We start from the raw sequence: 18443 nt of genomic DNA on the forward strand, positions 1-18443 counted from the left end.
TTCGAATGTGTGGATCGGCCATTGCGTCGTTATATAATTATTATTATTGAAATGACGTCACTGCCCCCCCCCCCCAGGCACGCGGCCCAGCTCAAGGTGATGTTCGTGGGGGGGCCCAACCAGCGCGAGGATTACCACATCGAGGAGGGCGAGGAGGTAATCCACGGGGGGGGGGGGGGGGTGGTGGGAGGGGGGGTTAGAACGTTACGTCAGAGGGTGGGGGGGTGGGGGTCAACCTCCACCCCACCCCCCTTCTACTGAAGGCGAAGCCCTCCCGACCACGTCGAGATGTTAACTACCTCGCCTGGTACGCAGGAGGTCGTGGGTTCGATCGCGACCCTGACGCCTGCTGCTGTATATTTGGAGTTTGCGTCTCTCTCTTTCTCTCTCATTATCATCTCTTCGGGTTTTCCCTCCACGTTTAGAATCAACATCACGCGTTTAGATAGTTTGGCTGCTTTGAATGTCCACGTGATTAGCCACTTCGTTGACCTATCATCTGTGATAGCCATGTCGCTTCTGAAACAGAGATAGATAGCTCAGTGATCCTTACCTGGTGAAAAAGAAAATAGTTCAGTTAGACTAAATTCTTAAAAACATTGGTAGAAACACTGACTTCATGCATTCAGAAATAAATAAGAAACATTGTGAATGAGTGATTTTCGAAGCAACATATTTTCACGTTTAAACTACCAGAGCTCGGCATTTCCATTAGCTCCTGTACACGTATATACATACATTTTGCCATCGTACGCGAGGATGGAATAAACATTTGTAACCCACACCCAACTGAACTTGCAAAGGACATTCAGCCGCACGGGAGGACACCTGAGAAAGAGAGCGAGGAGAGCGAGAGAGAGATTGCTGCAGTGAGTGGGAGAGAGGGAGTGGATTCGAGAGGAGTCGCTCACCCTGTAAAGCAGCGGTCTTCATCGCAAGGCCCGCGGGCCACTGGCGGTCCCTGGTGGCCACTAGTGCGGCCCCTGACGTGCGGCGCCCCGGACAGTCCACGATGATTCATCTTCTTGGTTCTTTCGGTAAAGTCACGTAGAAGGGAAGTAATAAAATAATAAATAATAAAAATAAAACATAATAAAATAATTCTCACGACGTGTCGGCCACAACGCCGAAACGTCGTGAGAATTGTATTTTATTATGTTTTATTTTTTATTATTTTATTACTTCCCTTCTACGTGACTTTACCGAAAGAACCAAGAAGATGAATCCCTGCAGTCACGAAAGCTTTAAATCGAAAAGCCCACGCGGAGTGACAACACCGCCCATCACCATCGTCATCCTGCTGCTGTCAACCCCCTTGACAATGGGTTCAAATTTGTGGCTGTCCTCACACTGATGATGTCTTATTGGCGAAATTGAAGAACACTGCTGTAGAACTTAGTGAAGAACTCTGCTGTAGAACTTAGTGAAGAAAACTGCTGTAGAAATTAGTGAAGACCACTGCTCTAGAACTTAGTGAAGAACACTGCCCTATAACTTAGTGAAGACCACTGCCCTAAAACTTAGTGAAGAACACTGCCCTAGAACTTAGTGAAGAACACTGCTGTAGAACTTAGTGAAGACCACTGCCCTAGAACTTTGTGAAGAACACTGCTGTAGAACTTAGTGAAGAACACTGCTGTAGAACTTAGTGAAGACCACTGCCCTAGAACTTAGTGAAGAACACTGCTCTATAACTTAGTGAAAACCACTGCTGTAGAACTTAGTGAAGACCACTGCTGTAGAACTTGGTGAAGACCACTGCCCTAGAACTTAGTGAAGACCACTGCCGTAGAACTTAGTGAAGAACACTGCTCTAGAACTTATTAAGCAATGGGGAGTCGCAGCCTTTCCCCGTGTGCTGTGAGCACAGTGGCGCATCTCTTGAGAGCCAGGCCCGAGTGCGGGCTCGAACCCAGGCGGAGTGCGTCTCGCGGACTCGTTCCGTGCAGCCTTGAACGTCTGTTTAAAGTTCATTTAACGTCGGCCTTCTTGCCAACGAGCCGTTGAATGCCTCTCTCTTTCAAACTGGGTCACGCTACAGGGCTGCGTGGGTCGGGCCAGCGCAGAGGGTCGGTATTTTGTATTATTATTAAGGACCCACCGACCCTATGGGAACCTCATTTGCCAGTAAAAATATGATAATTGGTTCTTTACCCTTCTATCTGGCAACAAAACTGACACCTTTTTACAAGGAGTCATGTTTGCATAGACCGCAATACCTGCAGTCATAATACAAACAAAAGAACATAACTCTGATAATGTGCACTGTCCTTAAAGTTGATTGATCCACACCCGAGACAGCTTTCCTTAGAGCCTAGTCTCATATGGGTTGGACCAGATGACGCCAAAAGGCGCTTTTGGCGTCATCTGGTCCAACCCATATGAGACTAGGCTCTAAGGAAAGCTGTCTCGGGTGTGGATCAATCAACTTTAAGGACAGTGCACATTATCAGAGTTATGTTCTTTTGTTTGTATTATGACTGCAGGTATTGCGGTCTATGCAAACATGACTCCTTGTAAAAAGGTGTCAGTTTTGACCCACCGACCGTCTGGTATTCATCCAGGCGCATAGCGGCTCTTCAACTACCGAGTCATTTTTTTTTGTATCAAATTCGACAAAAAATATTCTCTCTTCTTGTCAGTTTGGTTGCTGTGCCCTGGGCTAGGGAAAGGTTCAGATGAGTTGAGGGTCAAGGCCGGGGGGGGGGGGATTGTGAACTGTTGATGGGACTGTAGTCAGACTGGGAAGATGACCAATAGCCCCTTCGCCCGGCCCCCACCTTCATCCAGCAGTGGATTAACGACGGCATTGTCAATGTGAACGAGCAGAGGACCACCCCTTCGTCGTCGTTGTTGTTGTTACCCTGCAAAGGAAAACAATAAACTGATGTCACTGTTCATAGTCGTTGTATCGCAATGCTCCTGTAATGATCGGAGCACTACAAGTTATCTGCTTTTATGTAGTCGAGTAGTAATAACAAAATGCCAAGATAATGTATTGTAGGTTATTTTTTTTATGTATTCTCAACGATTTTAAAAATAAATTCGGGCGAAAGAGTAACATTAGTAGGAGCACAGATTGAAAAGGTAGAGGGCAATTCTAGATTGGAAATTTTCGTGACTGCAAGGATCCATACTCTTTGGTTCTTTCGGTAAAGTCACGTGGGTATAAGATGAATTAAATCAGGAGGAGCATTGTTAAATGAACCGTGGTAAGTCTGCTGTGTTAGTTTTCCCGTCTCTTCGGCAGAGGTCGCAAACGGGTTTTGATTCCTTACCCGTACCCGTACCCGGCCGCACCAGGGTCGCAAATGGGTACCCGTACCCGGCCGGGTACAGGTAGCCGTATCCTACCCGTACCCGTACCCTACCCGAAATGAGTGACAAACGGTTACTCACCAGTGACTCACGGCCTACCCGTACCCGTACCCGGCCGCACCAGGGTCGCAAACGGGTACCCGTACCCGGCCGGCCGGGTACGGTAGCCGGGTAACCGCCGTTTCAGCTCAACTCGGTGTTGATTTGTTACGCAGAACAACCCACGTGGCCAGCTACCCAGCTAGTGTCGGTGGCGACAGCCAACAGCGGTCACTAACAACAGAGCTATCGTCATGGGACCTCCTTTGCCAGTACCAAAATATATTAATAGGGGTTTATCCCCTTTTTTCTGGCAACAAAACTGACACCTTTTGCAAGGAATCATGCTTACATTAACCGCAATACTTGACTGCAAGTATTGTGGTTAATGTAAGCATGATTGTGGTTAATGTAAGCATGATTCCTTGCAAAAGGTGTCAGTTTTGTTGCCAGAAAAAAAGGGGAAACACCCTATTAGTAGAGCTATCGTCGGCGTGGAGAGGAGGCCCAGCCAGCAGCCAGCCAAGATTCTCGACGAATATATTTTGTTGTTGAATAGCAGCTTCATGGCGATCGCTGTTCATACTCTCCCTATCAGTCCACAGTTCACGTGTACCCTCGAGTTACTAATTCACCTGCGTCAACTCACGCCATGCTGCATATGGTTCAAGACAAACGTGTAAAAATATATTCCCCATTCCATACGGTAAAACCTTGACCAATGTCGCGCTCTAGTAAATCCTCAGAGAGCCACAATGATTTGCAACGATCAAGGTCCAGATTCAAATTTCATCGCAGCCAAATCTGTCAATGCCACCACCACCACCATCACCACGGTCGTCCATAGTGGGGGGGGGTGGTGGGAGGGGCGGGGCACGTGTGTGTGTGTGTGGGGAGCGGTGGCGCAGTGGTCAGCGCGCTGCGCTACTAACCCGGCCACCCAGGTTCGATTCACGTTCACGGCCAACACCAGTGACTAACATCTAAACCCGTCTTGGGTCCTCCCCTAGATCGACTGAGCCTCGAATGAGTTGCAGGTGCGGGCGGTGTGTAAACGTCAGCACCGGTGGGGTAGACAAAACAAAGACGACCAAGCGTGGGTTCCTTACCGTGAGTTCTATGCCGTGGGTCCCTTACCGCACCCCCCCTCCTCCTCCTCCTGCCAGCGGTCTGTTGAGATGACACGGGAGCCCTTCGCGTCTCTCGCTGTGTTTGTGTTGCCCACCGCTCTGTGGCGAGCAGCTCTTCTTCCAGATCGAGGGTGACATGTGTCTGAAGATAATGGAACGCGGCCAGAGGCGGGACATCCACATCAAGGAGGGAGAGGTGAGGGAGCCGTTGCTCGGTTACCCCCAGTGGCGCAGAAACTAAACTAAACTACTAAATTCTTTAAACCAGCATTGGAACCTCATTTGCCAGTAGCAAAATATGTTAATTGTTTTTTTATCTGGCAATAAAACTGACACATTTTTTTTTTACCAGGAGTCATGTTTGCATTGACCACAATACCTGCAGTCGGAATGCAAGTAAAAAACATAACTCTGATAATCTATGCCCTGTCCTTGAAATTTGAAGGACAGTGCATACATTATCAGATAAAAGGGTAAAAAAAACAATTATCATATTTTGCTACTGGCAAATGAGGTTCCAATGGTGTGAATGCTTACCCCGAGCTCTCATACTCTGATGGTGCATTGTCTTTGAGTTGTGCGCCTTTTGGCGTCATCTGGTCCAACACCATGAGAGACTAGGCTCTAAGGAAAGCTGTCTCGGGTGTGGACCAATTAATTTCAAGGACAGCCCATACATTATCAGAGTTGTGTTTTTTGTTTGCATTCCGACTGCAGGTATTGTGGTCAATGCAAACATGACTCCTTGTAAAAATAAAAATAAAGGTGTCAGTTTTGTTGCCAGATTAAAGGATAAAAAATTAACCCGTAAAAACAAAGTTTTTCACTATAAATCCTTTATATGCGTGGCATCGGTTTAATTTTATTATTCATTTCTGTTTTTCTTGAGTAAGAGTTTCATTTTTATCACATTGGTATCTTAAATAAAATATTAAATTTTATTTTTCCTAAAAAGTGGAAAATTTAGGAAAAACATTTTCACGAAAATAAATTGTCACGCACAACGAGTCTGTGCAAAATGTCAACTCGATTGGATCACGGGAAGTGGGTTAAAAAACGACCGAAAGATTTGCACGGTCGTAAGCGCGCAAGCAAGCAAGCGAACTTAATATAAAGGATTTAAAAAACAATTATCTTTAAACCAGGTGTGGCCCACTGAGCTGCCTTGCTCTAAACCAGTGGCTCTGCACCTCGGCTGCACGCTGCACCCCCTGGGGGTGTGAGATGCCCTTTCTGGGGGTGCGAGGCAAGGCCAGATATTGTTCTTAGAGGGTAAATCATCGAAAACACAAATTAAGCACGGCCACGTAAGTTACAACTAATTTGTTTAATCAAAACCAATGTAGAAGGGAAATAATAAATTTAAAAAACAATAACATTCTCACGACGTTTTCACACCTGATGATGATTGCTTGTGTTGCAATCGAAACGTCGTGAGAATTGTATTGTTTTATTTTTATTATTTTAATATTTCCCTTCTACGTGACTTTACCGAAAGAACCAAGAATATGAATTCCTGCAGTCACAACAGCTTTAAATATAGACAAAACCAATGTAGTTATTAACATCATAATTTTTTTTAAGATTAAGAACCAAAGGGGTGCATGGCTTCAGTAAAGGTTAGGAACCACTAATCTTAACGCACATTGATCCTAAATGCGGAGGGAACACCCAGAGAACCCGGAGAAAAAAAACCCACATGACCACGGCGAGAGAGACACGCAAATTCCAAATATACAGCAGGCGTCGGGGTCGGGATCGAATCCACGACCTCCTGTATACCAGGCGAGAGAGTTAACATCTCCTAGCCACTGCGGCGCCGACAATATCAGCTCAGGCGGTGCGGCGAGCGGTCACGCGAGACCCCAATGTTTGATTTGTCTCACACGGCCGCACCTCGGGCTTGTTCCTCTTGCCTAGTCGCAGCATCACTGCGCTCACGGTCTCGAACATTTCAACGCTTGCAGGGGCGCTCCGCCTTCGCCAAGACGCAGCCGTTCGCGATCGTTGAGTTCACGAGCCCGATGCTGAAGTCACCTCGCGAGCGCCGCTCATTCTGTCCAAGACGCTTTTGTTCACGCGTCTAAATGCATAGGGGGGTGACGTCCCCCCATGGTGGTTAATTATCCGATTGTAAAATCGTGGCGTTGTGCGTGCAGCGATTGGTAGCCTGGTTGAGACCACGGACTGTCACTTCATTGGGGAGCCTGGTTTGAATCACATTGGCGTTTTGTCAGTGCAGAGGTCTCTGTGTAAGTCCATGGAACTCTATGTGAGTCTATGGGTTGCCACGCAAGTTATCGGCGACCGGGTACAGACAATCAACTCGCTACACTCGTGAACCCGGTGTTCATCGCAATGACGACGGCTAAATGTAGAGATTCATATTCTTAGGTTTTTTCGGTAAAGTCACGTAGGTAAAAAAATTAAATTAATAAAAGTAAAATAAAAATAAAATAAAAATCACGACGTTTCGGAGGCAACACAAGCTTCCGTCTTCAGGTGGAACCATCGGTTCCACCTGAAGGTTCCACCTGAAGACGGAAGCTTGTGTTGCCTCTGAAACGTCGTGATTTATATTTTATTTTTATTTTACTTTTATTAATTTTAATTTTTTACCTACGTGACTTTACCGAAAAAACCTAAGAATATGAATCCTTGCAGTCACGAAAGCTTCAAATCTAGAATAGATGTAGATAGTCTATGGATCTCCGAGTGAGTCTGTGGGCCTCGGTGTGAACACGTGCTTCTCCACGTGAGCCATTGGTGCCCGAGCCGAGCCCATCAATTCACTACAGTGCATTGACCTCGAGGCTACTACTCCAAACAAATACAAAGATCGCCCGTATAGACATAACGGACTGTTGGGGCAAGTTGCTGTTCGCCAGGGCAGGTTCATCGCTGGTACTGCCCGTGACCGGGAATCGGACTCGGGTCGCCCGGTTTGTAGCGCATGCACGCTAACCGCTGCACTACCGCTCCCCACACACATTCACACACGCGTACGCATTGACACACACATACATACAAAGATCCCCCGTATAGCCGACACAGGCGAGCTGGCAAAGTGCAGCTCGCGGGAACCTCAAACCGGAGAACCCGGTTTCATCACAGGCGGCTAAAACGTCAATTCGAACGCAGAATCAAAGCGGTGCCGACGAAGCTCCCTGACCTCTGACCTCCACGGCTGCCTCATGCATTCCCAAGTCCCCCCCCATCACCACCTCGTGAGCCCCCCCCCCGACTCGTCCCGTGTCTCTGCCCCCCCCCCCCGCCTCGTAGATGTTCTTGCTGCCAGCTCGCATCCCGCACTCTCCCCAGCGCCGCGCGGGCACCGTGGGTCTCGTGGTGGAACGAGAGCGCCAGGAGTCGGAGCTCGATGGCCTCAGGTTTGTGAGGGGGGGGGGGGGGGGCTAGGGGGGGGGGGGTGGGGCGGTCGAGGGTGGGAAGAAGGGGGGATGATGATGGAGGAGGGGGGATGGGTGTGTGGTGTGGGGGCGGTTATCGTCCGTGACGGTGGTGCCCTCTTCTGTGATGCCACTTGGCCACGTGGTTATGTTGCCAGTCATATTGTAGAGAGAGAGAGATTGGCAGTCATCGGCACAGCAGTGGAGTCTTGAGCCCGAGCTCTAAGAGTGGCAGGGAGCCCACAGCACGGACTGCTGGGGGAGGAAGTTTCAGGCAAGAGGGGCACCAACAGCGGCAGGGACGACACTGGCGATGTTGCCATTGTCTTGGTTGTAGAGATGAGCCCCAAGCTTTTAAAAATGATATTTTTTCTTTATTCCTTTAATCTTTATTTATATTTATCCAGCAGAGCCACACTGAGTCGTCAGATAATCTTTCAGGAGGGTCCTGCTGCTACAGTGGGTTTCTATTATTTAAAGATGCTTCCAGCTGATTAATGATGGGTGTGTTTATTGTTATCCACGTGGGAGAATAACCGGATGAACCAGGAGAAAACAGACGCCTTGCGCGAGGCGAGCAAACGCTCTATCCCCGTACAGATGGAAACAGATGGCGACTAGTCCACTTGCTCTAGCCAGGGCACGGGAAGAGAGTTTCACCGCAACATCTGTGCGGTGGTGATCCATTAACCACTCGCTGCTCCTCCATCAGCAGCGTAGCCACCACCACCACCGTCAATCGGCAGTCTCCCAGATCTATCACGACACCGTGGTCGATCCGCTGCTGGATGACTGATGCCCTCCACCCCGTTGAAGCCTTGTCGGTCAGAGGGGTCATTTGGCCACACTTCCCCCACCCCGAGCCTCCCACGCTGGTCACTCAGGGTGGGTTGTGCCGTGGTGAGGGCCGGGGCTGGACCACCTCGTGACGGTGGTCGTGGCCGGGATTCGACCTCGCCTTGCAACGGGCTCGGCTCGCTTCATGTGCACGCCCTCGTTTCGGCGCAAATCTATTGAGCCGCGCGCGGCCCAAACGAAACTGGCGAAGCGATGCATCCGCTCGTGAGCGTATCAACAACCTCTCATGTGTCTGATGGCCATCATCATCATCAGCAACAGCAGCAGTCATTTTATATCCACTGCTGGATGAAGGGCCTCATCATACTCAGTCGCTATCGCTCACGATCCGGTGCCGTCACCATCCATCTCGTGGTTTTTTTTTTCTTCGTATAAACACGGACCCCAAAAAAAAAATCGTTGTTCGATCCGGAACTCGGAGGCTGCGCGCGATCCGATTCCACCGCTCCGTCTCTTCCACCGGTGGGGCGGTGCTCGCAGTCAGAGAGCGCGCACAGGCGACGGATGCCGCAGTCACTCCCCGTCCCCCCCGCCCCCCGAAGTGACTGCGGCACAGGTCCAATCGGCGCCGCGGAAAACCCGAACCGGATCATTGGCCCGCGGCACGCTGGACTGGAGTCGCACCCGTGACCCCGGGGATGAGGGTTACCTAACAGGCAGAACAAAGAGACGCGCACGCACACACGCACACACGGGGGCAGGGAGGGAGGGCACAGTATGAACCAATGGGAGCACGAGCATCCATGCAGCCCAGGGAAACGCCCATCGAGAAACCTGCCCTGAATGAGGGGCATCAGTGTGCGCGCGTGTGTGCGCGCGTGGGGAGCGGTGGCGCGGTGGTTAGCGCGCTGCGCTAGGGACCCCCGGCAACCAGAAATTCGATTCCCGCTCACGGCCACCAACACCAGTGACGATTATCTGAACCGGTTCCTGGGCCTCCCCTAGGTCGACTCAGCCTCATATGATTGTGCACTTTGTGCGGCGTCTAAATGATTAACACTAGGGAGACAAAGGCGGCCGGGCACGGTGTTGGCCACCCACTCCATTCGTGTACCGTGCCGGCCTTCATAGGTGCTCGTTATTTGGGGGGGGGGCGGGGGTATTTGTCTTGTGTGTATCAGTGTGTGTGTCACATCGTGCAACACTGGGGAGACAAAGGCGGCCGGGCTTCTCTCGTGCGTCCTGTCAGCCGCCAAGGTGCCCGCTAGCAGCACTTGTCCCGCCAGCCTGTGTGAGCTATATGGGGGACATTTGTGTTTGTGGGCATCGATGTGCGCGCGCGTGTGCACACGTGTTTCAATTGTGAATGTGCGTGGGGAGAAGTGTGGCCTCGAGGTCAGTGACGAATATGTGAACTGGTCATGTGCCTCCTCTAGGTCGACCCTGGCTTAAATGCTTACTGCCGTGTGTAAATGATTAGGGGGGCCACGGTAGTGAAATGCTAACTACCTCGTCTGGGATACAGGAGGTCGTACGTTCGATCCCGACCTTGACGCCTGTTGTATATTTGGAGTTTGCATGTTCTCCCCATGGTCGCGTAGATTTTTCTCCGGCTCCTCCTGTGTTTCTCTCCACATTTGTAAACACGCGGTTTAGATGATTTGGCTGCTAAACATCCCCACGTGATAAGCCGCCACTTCGTTGAGCTATCATTTGTGAGAGCCGGGTTGCTTCTGAGAAACAACCCTATAACTCAGTGGGCCTTACCTGGTTAAAATAGAAAAGAAATTCGTTTAAGTAAACATCACCACCGGTTAGTGTTTCTGGCCACACCACCCCTTCGTGCCCCGTGCCGTCCGTAACAGGTGCTTGCTTGCTTGCTAACATCACTTGCCCCAAGAGTCTATGTAGGCTACATGTGCGGTTCGGATCTTTATCTTTGACCCCAGATACTACGTTGGCGGATCATTGGAGGTGCTGTTCGAGCGATGGTTCCGCTGTGAAGACCTGGTCATCCAGCTCGCTCCCATCATCAAAGAGTTACGTTCGGTCTCGCCGAGTGCCAATGCTGATTGCCAAGAGGTGTCCTGCCGTGGTTCGTAATAGATTCCAGGGTCGTAAGATGGTGTGACACTGCAGAGGCGAGATGTTAGCTACCTCGCCTGGTATGCAGGAGGTCGTGGGTTAGATCCCGACCCTGACGCCTGCTATTTTTGAGTTTGCGTGTCTTTCTCCCAGCTGGTTGTTCTTTCTCCAGCTCCTCCGGTGTTCCCCTCCACATTTGGAGTAAACACGCGTTTAGAGGATTTGGCTGCTATACATTGCCACGTGATAAGCCATTTCGTTGGGCTCTCATTTGCGGCCAGGTCGCTTCTGAAAAAGAGCTACATAGCTCAGTGGGCCTCATCTGATCAATTAAAAATAGTTTCGTTTTAGCTTAGTGTGTCGTAAACCCCCATACCACCCGACATGGCCGATTAATAAAGCGGCCGATGTATTACTACTTTAGCAGCAGCAGCGGCGCATTGTTAGAGAGAGATCCACAACATCTGACAATATACGCATGGCGCGTTTACTCGCGGTGTCTTCATCACAGACATCATCCTCATCATCATCGTTGTGAGCAACATCATCATTCGCGTCATCATGACTTTCGGCGTCATCATCATTGGCATCATCGTCCGCGTCATCGTAATCATGATTATAATCATCATCATCATCGCCGTCGTTTCCATCTTCGGCGCAATCAGCATTTTTGACAGCGACATCATTGGCGAACTTTGAACATCATTAGACCTCCTTTTCCAGTTCCAAAATATAATAATAGGGTTTTTCCCCTTTTTTCTGGCAACAAAACTGAAACCTTTTAACGAGGAATCCTGTCTGCATTAACCACAATACTTGTGGTCAAATGCAAACAGAAAACACGCTCTGATAGCATATGCATTGGCCTTGAAACCGATTGATCCACACCAGAGACGGCTTTCTTTTGAGCCTCGTCTCAATTGATGCTAGACCAGAGGGCGCCAATGCATATACTATCAGAGTGTGTTTTTTGTTTGCATTTTGACCACAAATATTGTGGTTAAAGCACACACGTGATTCCTTGTATAAAGGTTTCAGTTTTGTTGCCAGAAAAAAGGGGACAAACCCTATGATGAGCTTTGAACACTTTCATCCTTGGAATTACGTTTGTATTGTTCGCCTTTTGGCTTCCTCTGGTCTGACACTGCGGGCGAGACAAGGCGATAAAGAAGGCTGTGTCTGGTGGAAGCCAGTCAGATTCAACGACAATACATATATCAGAGCATGATTGTTTGCCTATTTTACCACGAGTATGCAAAGTGTATGGAGACTTGATGCCTTACAATGGGTATCTATTCGATGGTTCAACATCCTAACACCCGTTTTATTGCCAGAAATGGTGAAGCCTATTAAAGCAAATCCATCATCATCATCATCACCGGCGCCTTCGTCACAGAAGAGGTAGGGAACCGGTATTTGAGTGTCCCCGGTGCGTTTTGGCCCAACTCCAACACCGGCACCTCGGCCAAGTGCTTGGGTTGCCCGGTGACACAGACCAACCGTGGCCAAGTGTCACCCAGCCAGATTCACTGCCATAGATTTGCCTGCGTGTGTTGTGCCTGCGTGTGTGTGCCTGTGTGTGGCGAGCGGTAGTGTAGCGGTTAGCGCGCTGCGCTACGAACCCGGCAACCCGGATTCGATTCCCGCTCACGGCCAACACCGGTGACGATTGTCTGATACCGGTCCTGGGCCTCCCCTAGGTCGACTCAGCCTCAAATGAGTACCCGGTGCGGTGTGTAAACATCGCCACTGGGGAGACAAAGGCGGCCGGGCGGGGCGCTGGTCACCCACCTCCTCGTGTGCCGTGCCGGTCTTCATAGGTGCTCGCTAACAGCACTTGCCCCTACAGTCTGTTAAGCTATACGGGGGATCTTTGTATTTGTTTTGTGTGTGTGTGTGTCAGTGGGTGGAGCCTCAAATGAATACCTGGTGCTTTGTGTAAAATAATCGCCACTGGGGAGACAAAGGCGGCCGGGCGTGGTGCTGGCCACCCACCCCCTCGTGTGCCGTTGCTGGCTTGAATAGACGCTCATGAACAACACTTAACAGCACTTGGCCCAACAGTGGCTCATAGCTTGGGTTTGCATGGCCACATGGTGGCACAAGGTGGCTGTACTTTAAGTCCAACTTACGCGACAAATTACGTGCTGACCGCCTGAGCGTCACCCCTCCTCCTCCTCTTCGTCCTCAACGTATTTGTCTCCCTCAGGTTCTTTTCTTCTGAGCAGTGCCGGACCAAGACACCACTTACCGGTGAGGATTTCGCCGTTTTGCAGGCACCGAGTCAAAGATAGTTGTTGGGTGGAGAGACCGGCATTTCTTTTTCTCAAGAGAAACTTCCTTGCGCGTGGCCTGCAATGCAACACTCTGAGAGGCAAGGGTTGGTGGATCACCGCACGCGTGACAAAGTTGCGAGACTCCATGGGCATCGAGTTGCAATCACTGCGATTTAAGATGACGTTGGAATTTTCATTGTGAAGAATCACCCACCAATATGGCAGGCGGAGGAGGAGGCGCTCATCAATCCAGCAGTGGATTTACAGAAGGGCTTGTACCTGTAGCTTGCTCGTTTTCCTGATTCATCACTGCCCCCCTCGCCCCCCCCCACCCCCACCCCTTGTCCCTCCCCGCCCCCCATAGCTGCCCAGAGAGTGGATCCCCCGTTCCCGTTGGAGGTGGAGCGCGAGGTGGAGCCTCCGCTGCTCTTCTCCCCGTGGCTGGAGCGCCAGCGCCTGAACCTCCAGGAGGGGCGTGCCCAGTGCCCCTTCCAGGGCCGCTACGAAACCCAGGTGGGCCAACCCCCCCACCCCCCCATGTCCCCCTTCCTCTGAATCCCCCGGCCCCAAGTTCCCCCCCCCCAAAAAATCCCCCCCAAATCAACCCCCCCCCCCCCCCCCCCCGCAGACGTAGCCGGACCAGCTCTGTTCCGAGGGTTTACGTAGCTCGGCGCACGTGGGGACATCCCTCTGTCTCCCTTAGCAAACGTCCACTGACCGGCGCGGTGAAGTATGGTCAAATAGAGGTCACGACCCCTCGCGGCGTGGATCGGGCCCCTCGTCATCCAGCAGTTGATTGGCAAAGGGGAATGTGACGCCGAGGGAGAAAGACAGCGTGCGCATGGGCGGAGCGAGAGGAGGTTAATTTGTTAAATATGCGTGGTTTTCACACATTTTAAATTCGTCATATGTTGTGTTGTATAACATACGTGTTGCGTTCGTTCGTGTGTCGCAGCTTAAAATCTACGGAGCCGGGCAGAGCGAGGGTGACGGGGAGGAGGCTGACACGTGGATCTGGCAGATGGTGCGTCCACTTGGGCTGCAATGCTCGCTGAAATGTTAGCTCCCTCGCCTGGCATACAGGAGGTCGTGGGTTCGATCCCGACCCTGACGCCTGCTGCTGTATATTTGGAGTTTGCGTGTCTCTCTCCCAAGTGGTTGTTCTTTCTCCAGGTCCTCTGGTTGGTCGCGTCGACTCTTCTCCGGGTTCTCCACTTTTGCCCGCCACATTTAGAATCAACGCGCGTTATAGAGTAGTGGGCTGCTGTGAATGTCCATATGATAAGCTATCACTTGAGGCCAGGTCGCTTCTGAACAATAGCTATATAGCTCAGTGGGCCTTGCCTGGTAAAATAAACAAAATAGTGTAGCTTATAGTTTAACATGTTTAATATGGTTAATGAGCCTCATCCTGGTCTCATGGGTTCTAAAATAATAAACTAAAAACTATTTTATTTTACCAGGAGAGGCCCACTGAGCTTCATCGCCCTTTTCCAGAAGCATTCTAACCACAAATGGTCGCTCAACGAAACAGCGGCTTATCACATCGACATTTATAGCGGCCAAATGTTGAGTCTAAACGCGGAGTGGAAAACCCGGAGGACCCCGTGAAAAATCCACGCGACCACCACGGGGAGAACACGCAAACTCCTAAATACACACGGGTCATAAGGGCCGGGATCGAACCCACAACCTCCTGCATACTAGAGGCGAGGTAGTTACCATCTCGCCGGCCGCGGTTACACAAAACCACTTTGACACTTGTCGTGCGGACGATGCAGGAAGGGACGTCTCAAGTGGCGGTCGGAGACGTGACCCTGGCCCTGGGTCCCGACGACAGCTTGCTGATACCCGCAGGGACCAGGTACACGCACTCTTATTCCCTGCTCTCCCACCCCACGTTTTGTTTTCACGATTCGTATTATCATTGCGTAGTTGCAGAACACAGGCCGAGGGGCCCAATATGTTAAGCGGGCGACAACACACAGTCCTCTACTGTCGGCAAAGTTCGGAATCAGAATCAGCATTTACACTGGAGGGATCCGATGAGCTATGAAGCTATTTTGTCACAGATGTGAAAAGTATAGGACAACTAAGAAAATCACACAAACAGTAATTTGTAAAACAAAGTTTATTTCTTGCTGTAGTTGTCCCACCTGTTGACGATTGCTTGTGTTGCAAACGAAACGTCGTGATTTATTTTATTTCTACCTACGTGACTTTACCGAATGAACCAACGAGCATGGATTCCTGCAGTCACGATCACGAAAGCTTCCAATCAAGTTAAAATTGCATACGTACACCAATTCACCAAGCGAGGGCAAGGCAGCAGAACAGCAGCAAGAAGAGTCCCAGACCACACCAAACATCGACACACAGCCCACCGTTAGAATCGCACATTACGAGTGTGACTCGTTTATTGAATTGAGCGAGATTATCGTTGTTATACGCTCGTTGGGGGGAAAGAGACGACGATGATGACGATGATGGGAGGAGCGAATTCCAGAGTGGAGCAAATAGAGAAGTGAGGGTCAGTGTGGTTGGTTAGTGCGTTGTTGTGACCTGCAGTGTGGTGAGTGGGTGAGTGTGTTGCTGTGACCTGCAGTGTGGTGGGTGAGTGAGTGTGTTGTTGTGACCTGCAGTGTGGTTGGTTAGTGAGTGTGTTGTTGTGACCTGCAGTGTGGTGAGTGGGTGAGTGTGTTGCTGTGACCTGCAGTGTGGTGAGTGGGTGAGTGTGTTGTTGTGACCTGCAGTGTGGTTGGTTAGTGAGTGTGTTGCTGTGACCTGCAGTGTGGTGGGTGGGTGAGTGTGTTGTTGTGACCTGCAGTGTGGTGAGTGGGTGAGTGTGTTGTTGTGACCTGCAGTGTGGTGAGTGGGTGTGTGTGTTGTTGTGACCTGCAGTGTGGTGAGTGGGTGCGTGTGTTGTTGTGACCTGCAGTGTGGTGAGTGGGTGCGTGTGTTGTTGTGACCTGCAGTGTGGTGGGTGGGTGAGTGTGTTGCTGTGACCTGCAGTGTGGTGAGTGGGTGCGTGTGTTGTTGTGACCTGCAGTGTGGTGGGTGGGTGAGTGTGTTGTTGTGACCTGCAGTGTGGTGAGTGGGTGCGTGTGTTGTTGTGACCTGCAGTGTGGTGGGTGGGTGAGTGTGTTGTTGTGACCTGCAGTGTGGTGAGTGGGTGTGTGTGTTGTTGTGACCTGCAGTGTGGTGAGTGGGTGCGTGTGTTGTTGTGACCTGCAGTGTGGTGAGTGGGTGCGTGTGTTGCTGTGACCTGCAGTGTGGTGGGTGGGTGAGTGTGTTGCTGTGACCTGCAGTGTGGTGGGTGAGTGAGTGTGTTGCTGTGACCTGCAGTGTGGTGGGTGGGTGAGTGTGTTGTTGTGACCTGCAGTGTGGTGGGTGGGTGAGTGTGTTGTTGTGACCTGCAGTGTGGTGAGTGGGTGAGTGTGTTGTTGTGACCTGCAGTGTGGTGAGTGGGTGCGTGTGTTGCTGTGACCTGCAGTGTGGTGGGTGAGTGAGTGTGTTGCTGTGACCTGCAGTGTGGTGAGTGGGTGCGTGTGTTGTTGTGGCCTGCAGTGTGGTGAGTGGGTGCGTGTGTTGCTGTGACCTGCAGTGTGGTGAGTGGGTGCGTGTGTTGTTGTGGCCTGCAGTGTGGTGAGTGGGTGCGTGTGTTGCTGTGACCTGCAGTGTGGTGGGTGAGTGAGTGTGTTGCTGTGACCTGCAGTGTGGTGGGTGGGTGAGTGTGTTGTTGTGACCTGCAGTGTGGTTGGTTAGTGCGTTGTTGTGACCTGCAGTGTGGTGAGTGGGTGTGTTGTTGTGGCCTGCAGTATAGTGAATGGGTGTGTGTGTTGTTGTGACCTGCAGTGTGGTGAGTGGGTGCGTGTGTTGTTGTGACCTGCAGTGTGGTGGGTGGGTGTGTGTGTTGTTGTGGCCTGCAGTGTGGTGAGTGGGTGCGTGTGTTGTTGTGACCTGCAGTGTGGTGGGTGGGTGCGTGTGTTGTTGTGACCTGCAGTGTGGTGAGTGGGTGCGTGTGTTGTTGTGGCCTGCAGTGTGGTGGGTGGGTGTGTGTGTTGTTGTGACCTGCAGTGTGGTGAGTGGGTGCGTGTGTTGTTGTGGCCTGCAGTGTGGTGAGTGGGTGCGTGTGTTGCTGTGACCTGCAGTGTGGTGGGTGAGTGAGTGTGTTGCTGTGACCTGCAGTGTGGTGGGTGGGTGAGTGTGTTGTTGTGACCTGCAGTGTGGTTGGTTAGTGCGTTGTTGTGACCTGCAGTGTGGTGAGTGGGTGTGTTGTTGTGGCCTGCAGTATAGTGAGTGGGTGTGTGTGTTGTTGTGACCTGCAGTGTGGTGAGTGGGTGCGTGTGTTGTTGTGACCTGCAGTGTGGTGGGTGGGTGTGTGTGTTGTTGTGACCTGCAGTGTGATGAGTGGGTGAGTGTGTTGTTGTGACCTGCAGTGTGGTGAGTGGGTGAGTGTGTTGTTGTGACCTGCAGTGTGGTGAGTGGGTGCGTGTGTTGTTGTGACCTGCAGTGTGGTGAGTGGGTGCGTGTGTTGTTGTGACCTGCAGTGTGGTGGGTGGGTGTGTGTGTTGTTGTGACCTGCAGTGTGATGAGTGGGTGAGTGTGTTGTTGTGACCTGCAGTGTGGTGAGTGGGTGCGTGTGTTGTTGTGACCTGCAGTGTGGTGAGTGGGTGCGTGTGTTGTTGTGACCTGCAGTGTGATGAGTGGGTGAGTGTGTTGTTGTGACCTGCAGTGTGATGAGTGGGTGAGTGTGTTGTTGTGACCTGCAGTGTGGTGAGTGGGTGCGTGTGTTGTTGTGACCTGCAGTGTGGTGAGTGGGTGCGTGTGTTGTTGTGACCTGCAGTGTGATGAGTGGGTGAGTGTGTTGTTGTGACCTGCAGTGTGGTGAGTGGGTGAGTGTGTTGTTGTGACCTGCAGTGTGGTGAGTGGGTGTGTGTGTTGTTGTGACCTGCAGTGTGGTGGGTGAGTGAGTGTGTTGTTGTGACCTGCAGTGTGGTGAGTGTGTGTGTGTGTGTTATTGTAGCCTGCAGTGTGGTGAGTGGGTGAGTGTGTTGTTGTGACCTGCAGTGTGGTCAGTGTGTGTGTGTGTGTGTTATTGTAGCCTGCAGTGTGGTGAGTGGGTGAGTGTGTTGTTGTGACCTGCAGTGTGGTGAGGTAGTGCGTTGTTGTGACCTGCAGTGTAGTGAGTGGGTGGGTGTGTTGTGACCTGGAGTGTGGGGAGTGGGTGAGTAAGTGCGTTGGTGTGACTTGCAGTGTGGTGAGTGGGTGGATGAGTGCGATGTTCTGACCTGCAGTAAGGTGAGTGGGTGAGTGCGTTGTTGTCACCTGCAGTGTGTTGAGTGGGTGATCTTCCTAACTTTGATTTAGCTGTACAAATCATGTATCGT

At 51.1% G+C, this 18443-nt stretch overlaps 1 protein-coding gene across 2 annotated transcripts in view; it reads left to right on the forward strand.

Annotated features, from left to right (window-relative positions):
• HAAO (3-hydroxyanthranilate 3,4-dioxygenase) overlaps positions 1-18443 on the forward strand; it is a 66201-nt gene that overhangs the window by 44512 nt on the left and 3246 nt on the right. For both annotated transcript variants that reach the window (XM_078610224.1, XM_078610225.1), the window contains exons 2-9: positions 78-156; positions 4600-4683; positions 7770-7876; positions 10642-10731; positions 12987-13030; positions 13418-13566; positions 14009-14077; positions 14835-14917. In XM_078610224.1, coding sequence (XP_078466350.1) covers positions 78-156; positions 4600-4683; positions 7770-7876; positions 10642-10731; positions 12987-13030; positions 13418-13566; positions 14009-14077; positions 14835-14917 — 705 coding nt within the window. The remainder of the gene's footprint in view (positions 1-77; positions 157-4599; positions 4684-7769; positions 7877-10641; positions 10732-12986; positions 13031-13417; positions 13567-14008; positions 14078-14834; positions 14918-18443) is intronic.

This window comes from Lampetra planeri, chromosome 33 (assembly GCF_965212315.1).
Source record: "Lampetra planeri chromosome 33, kcLamPlan1.2.h2, whole genome shotgun sequence".
Classification (NCBI taxonomy): Eukaryota; Metazoa; Chordata; class Hyperoartia; order Petromyzontiformes; family Petromyzontidae; genus Lampetra; species Lampetra planeri.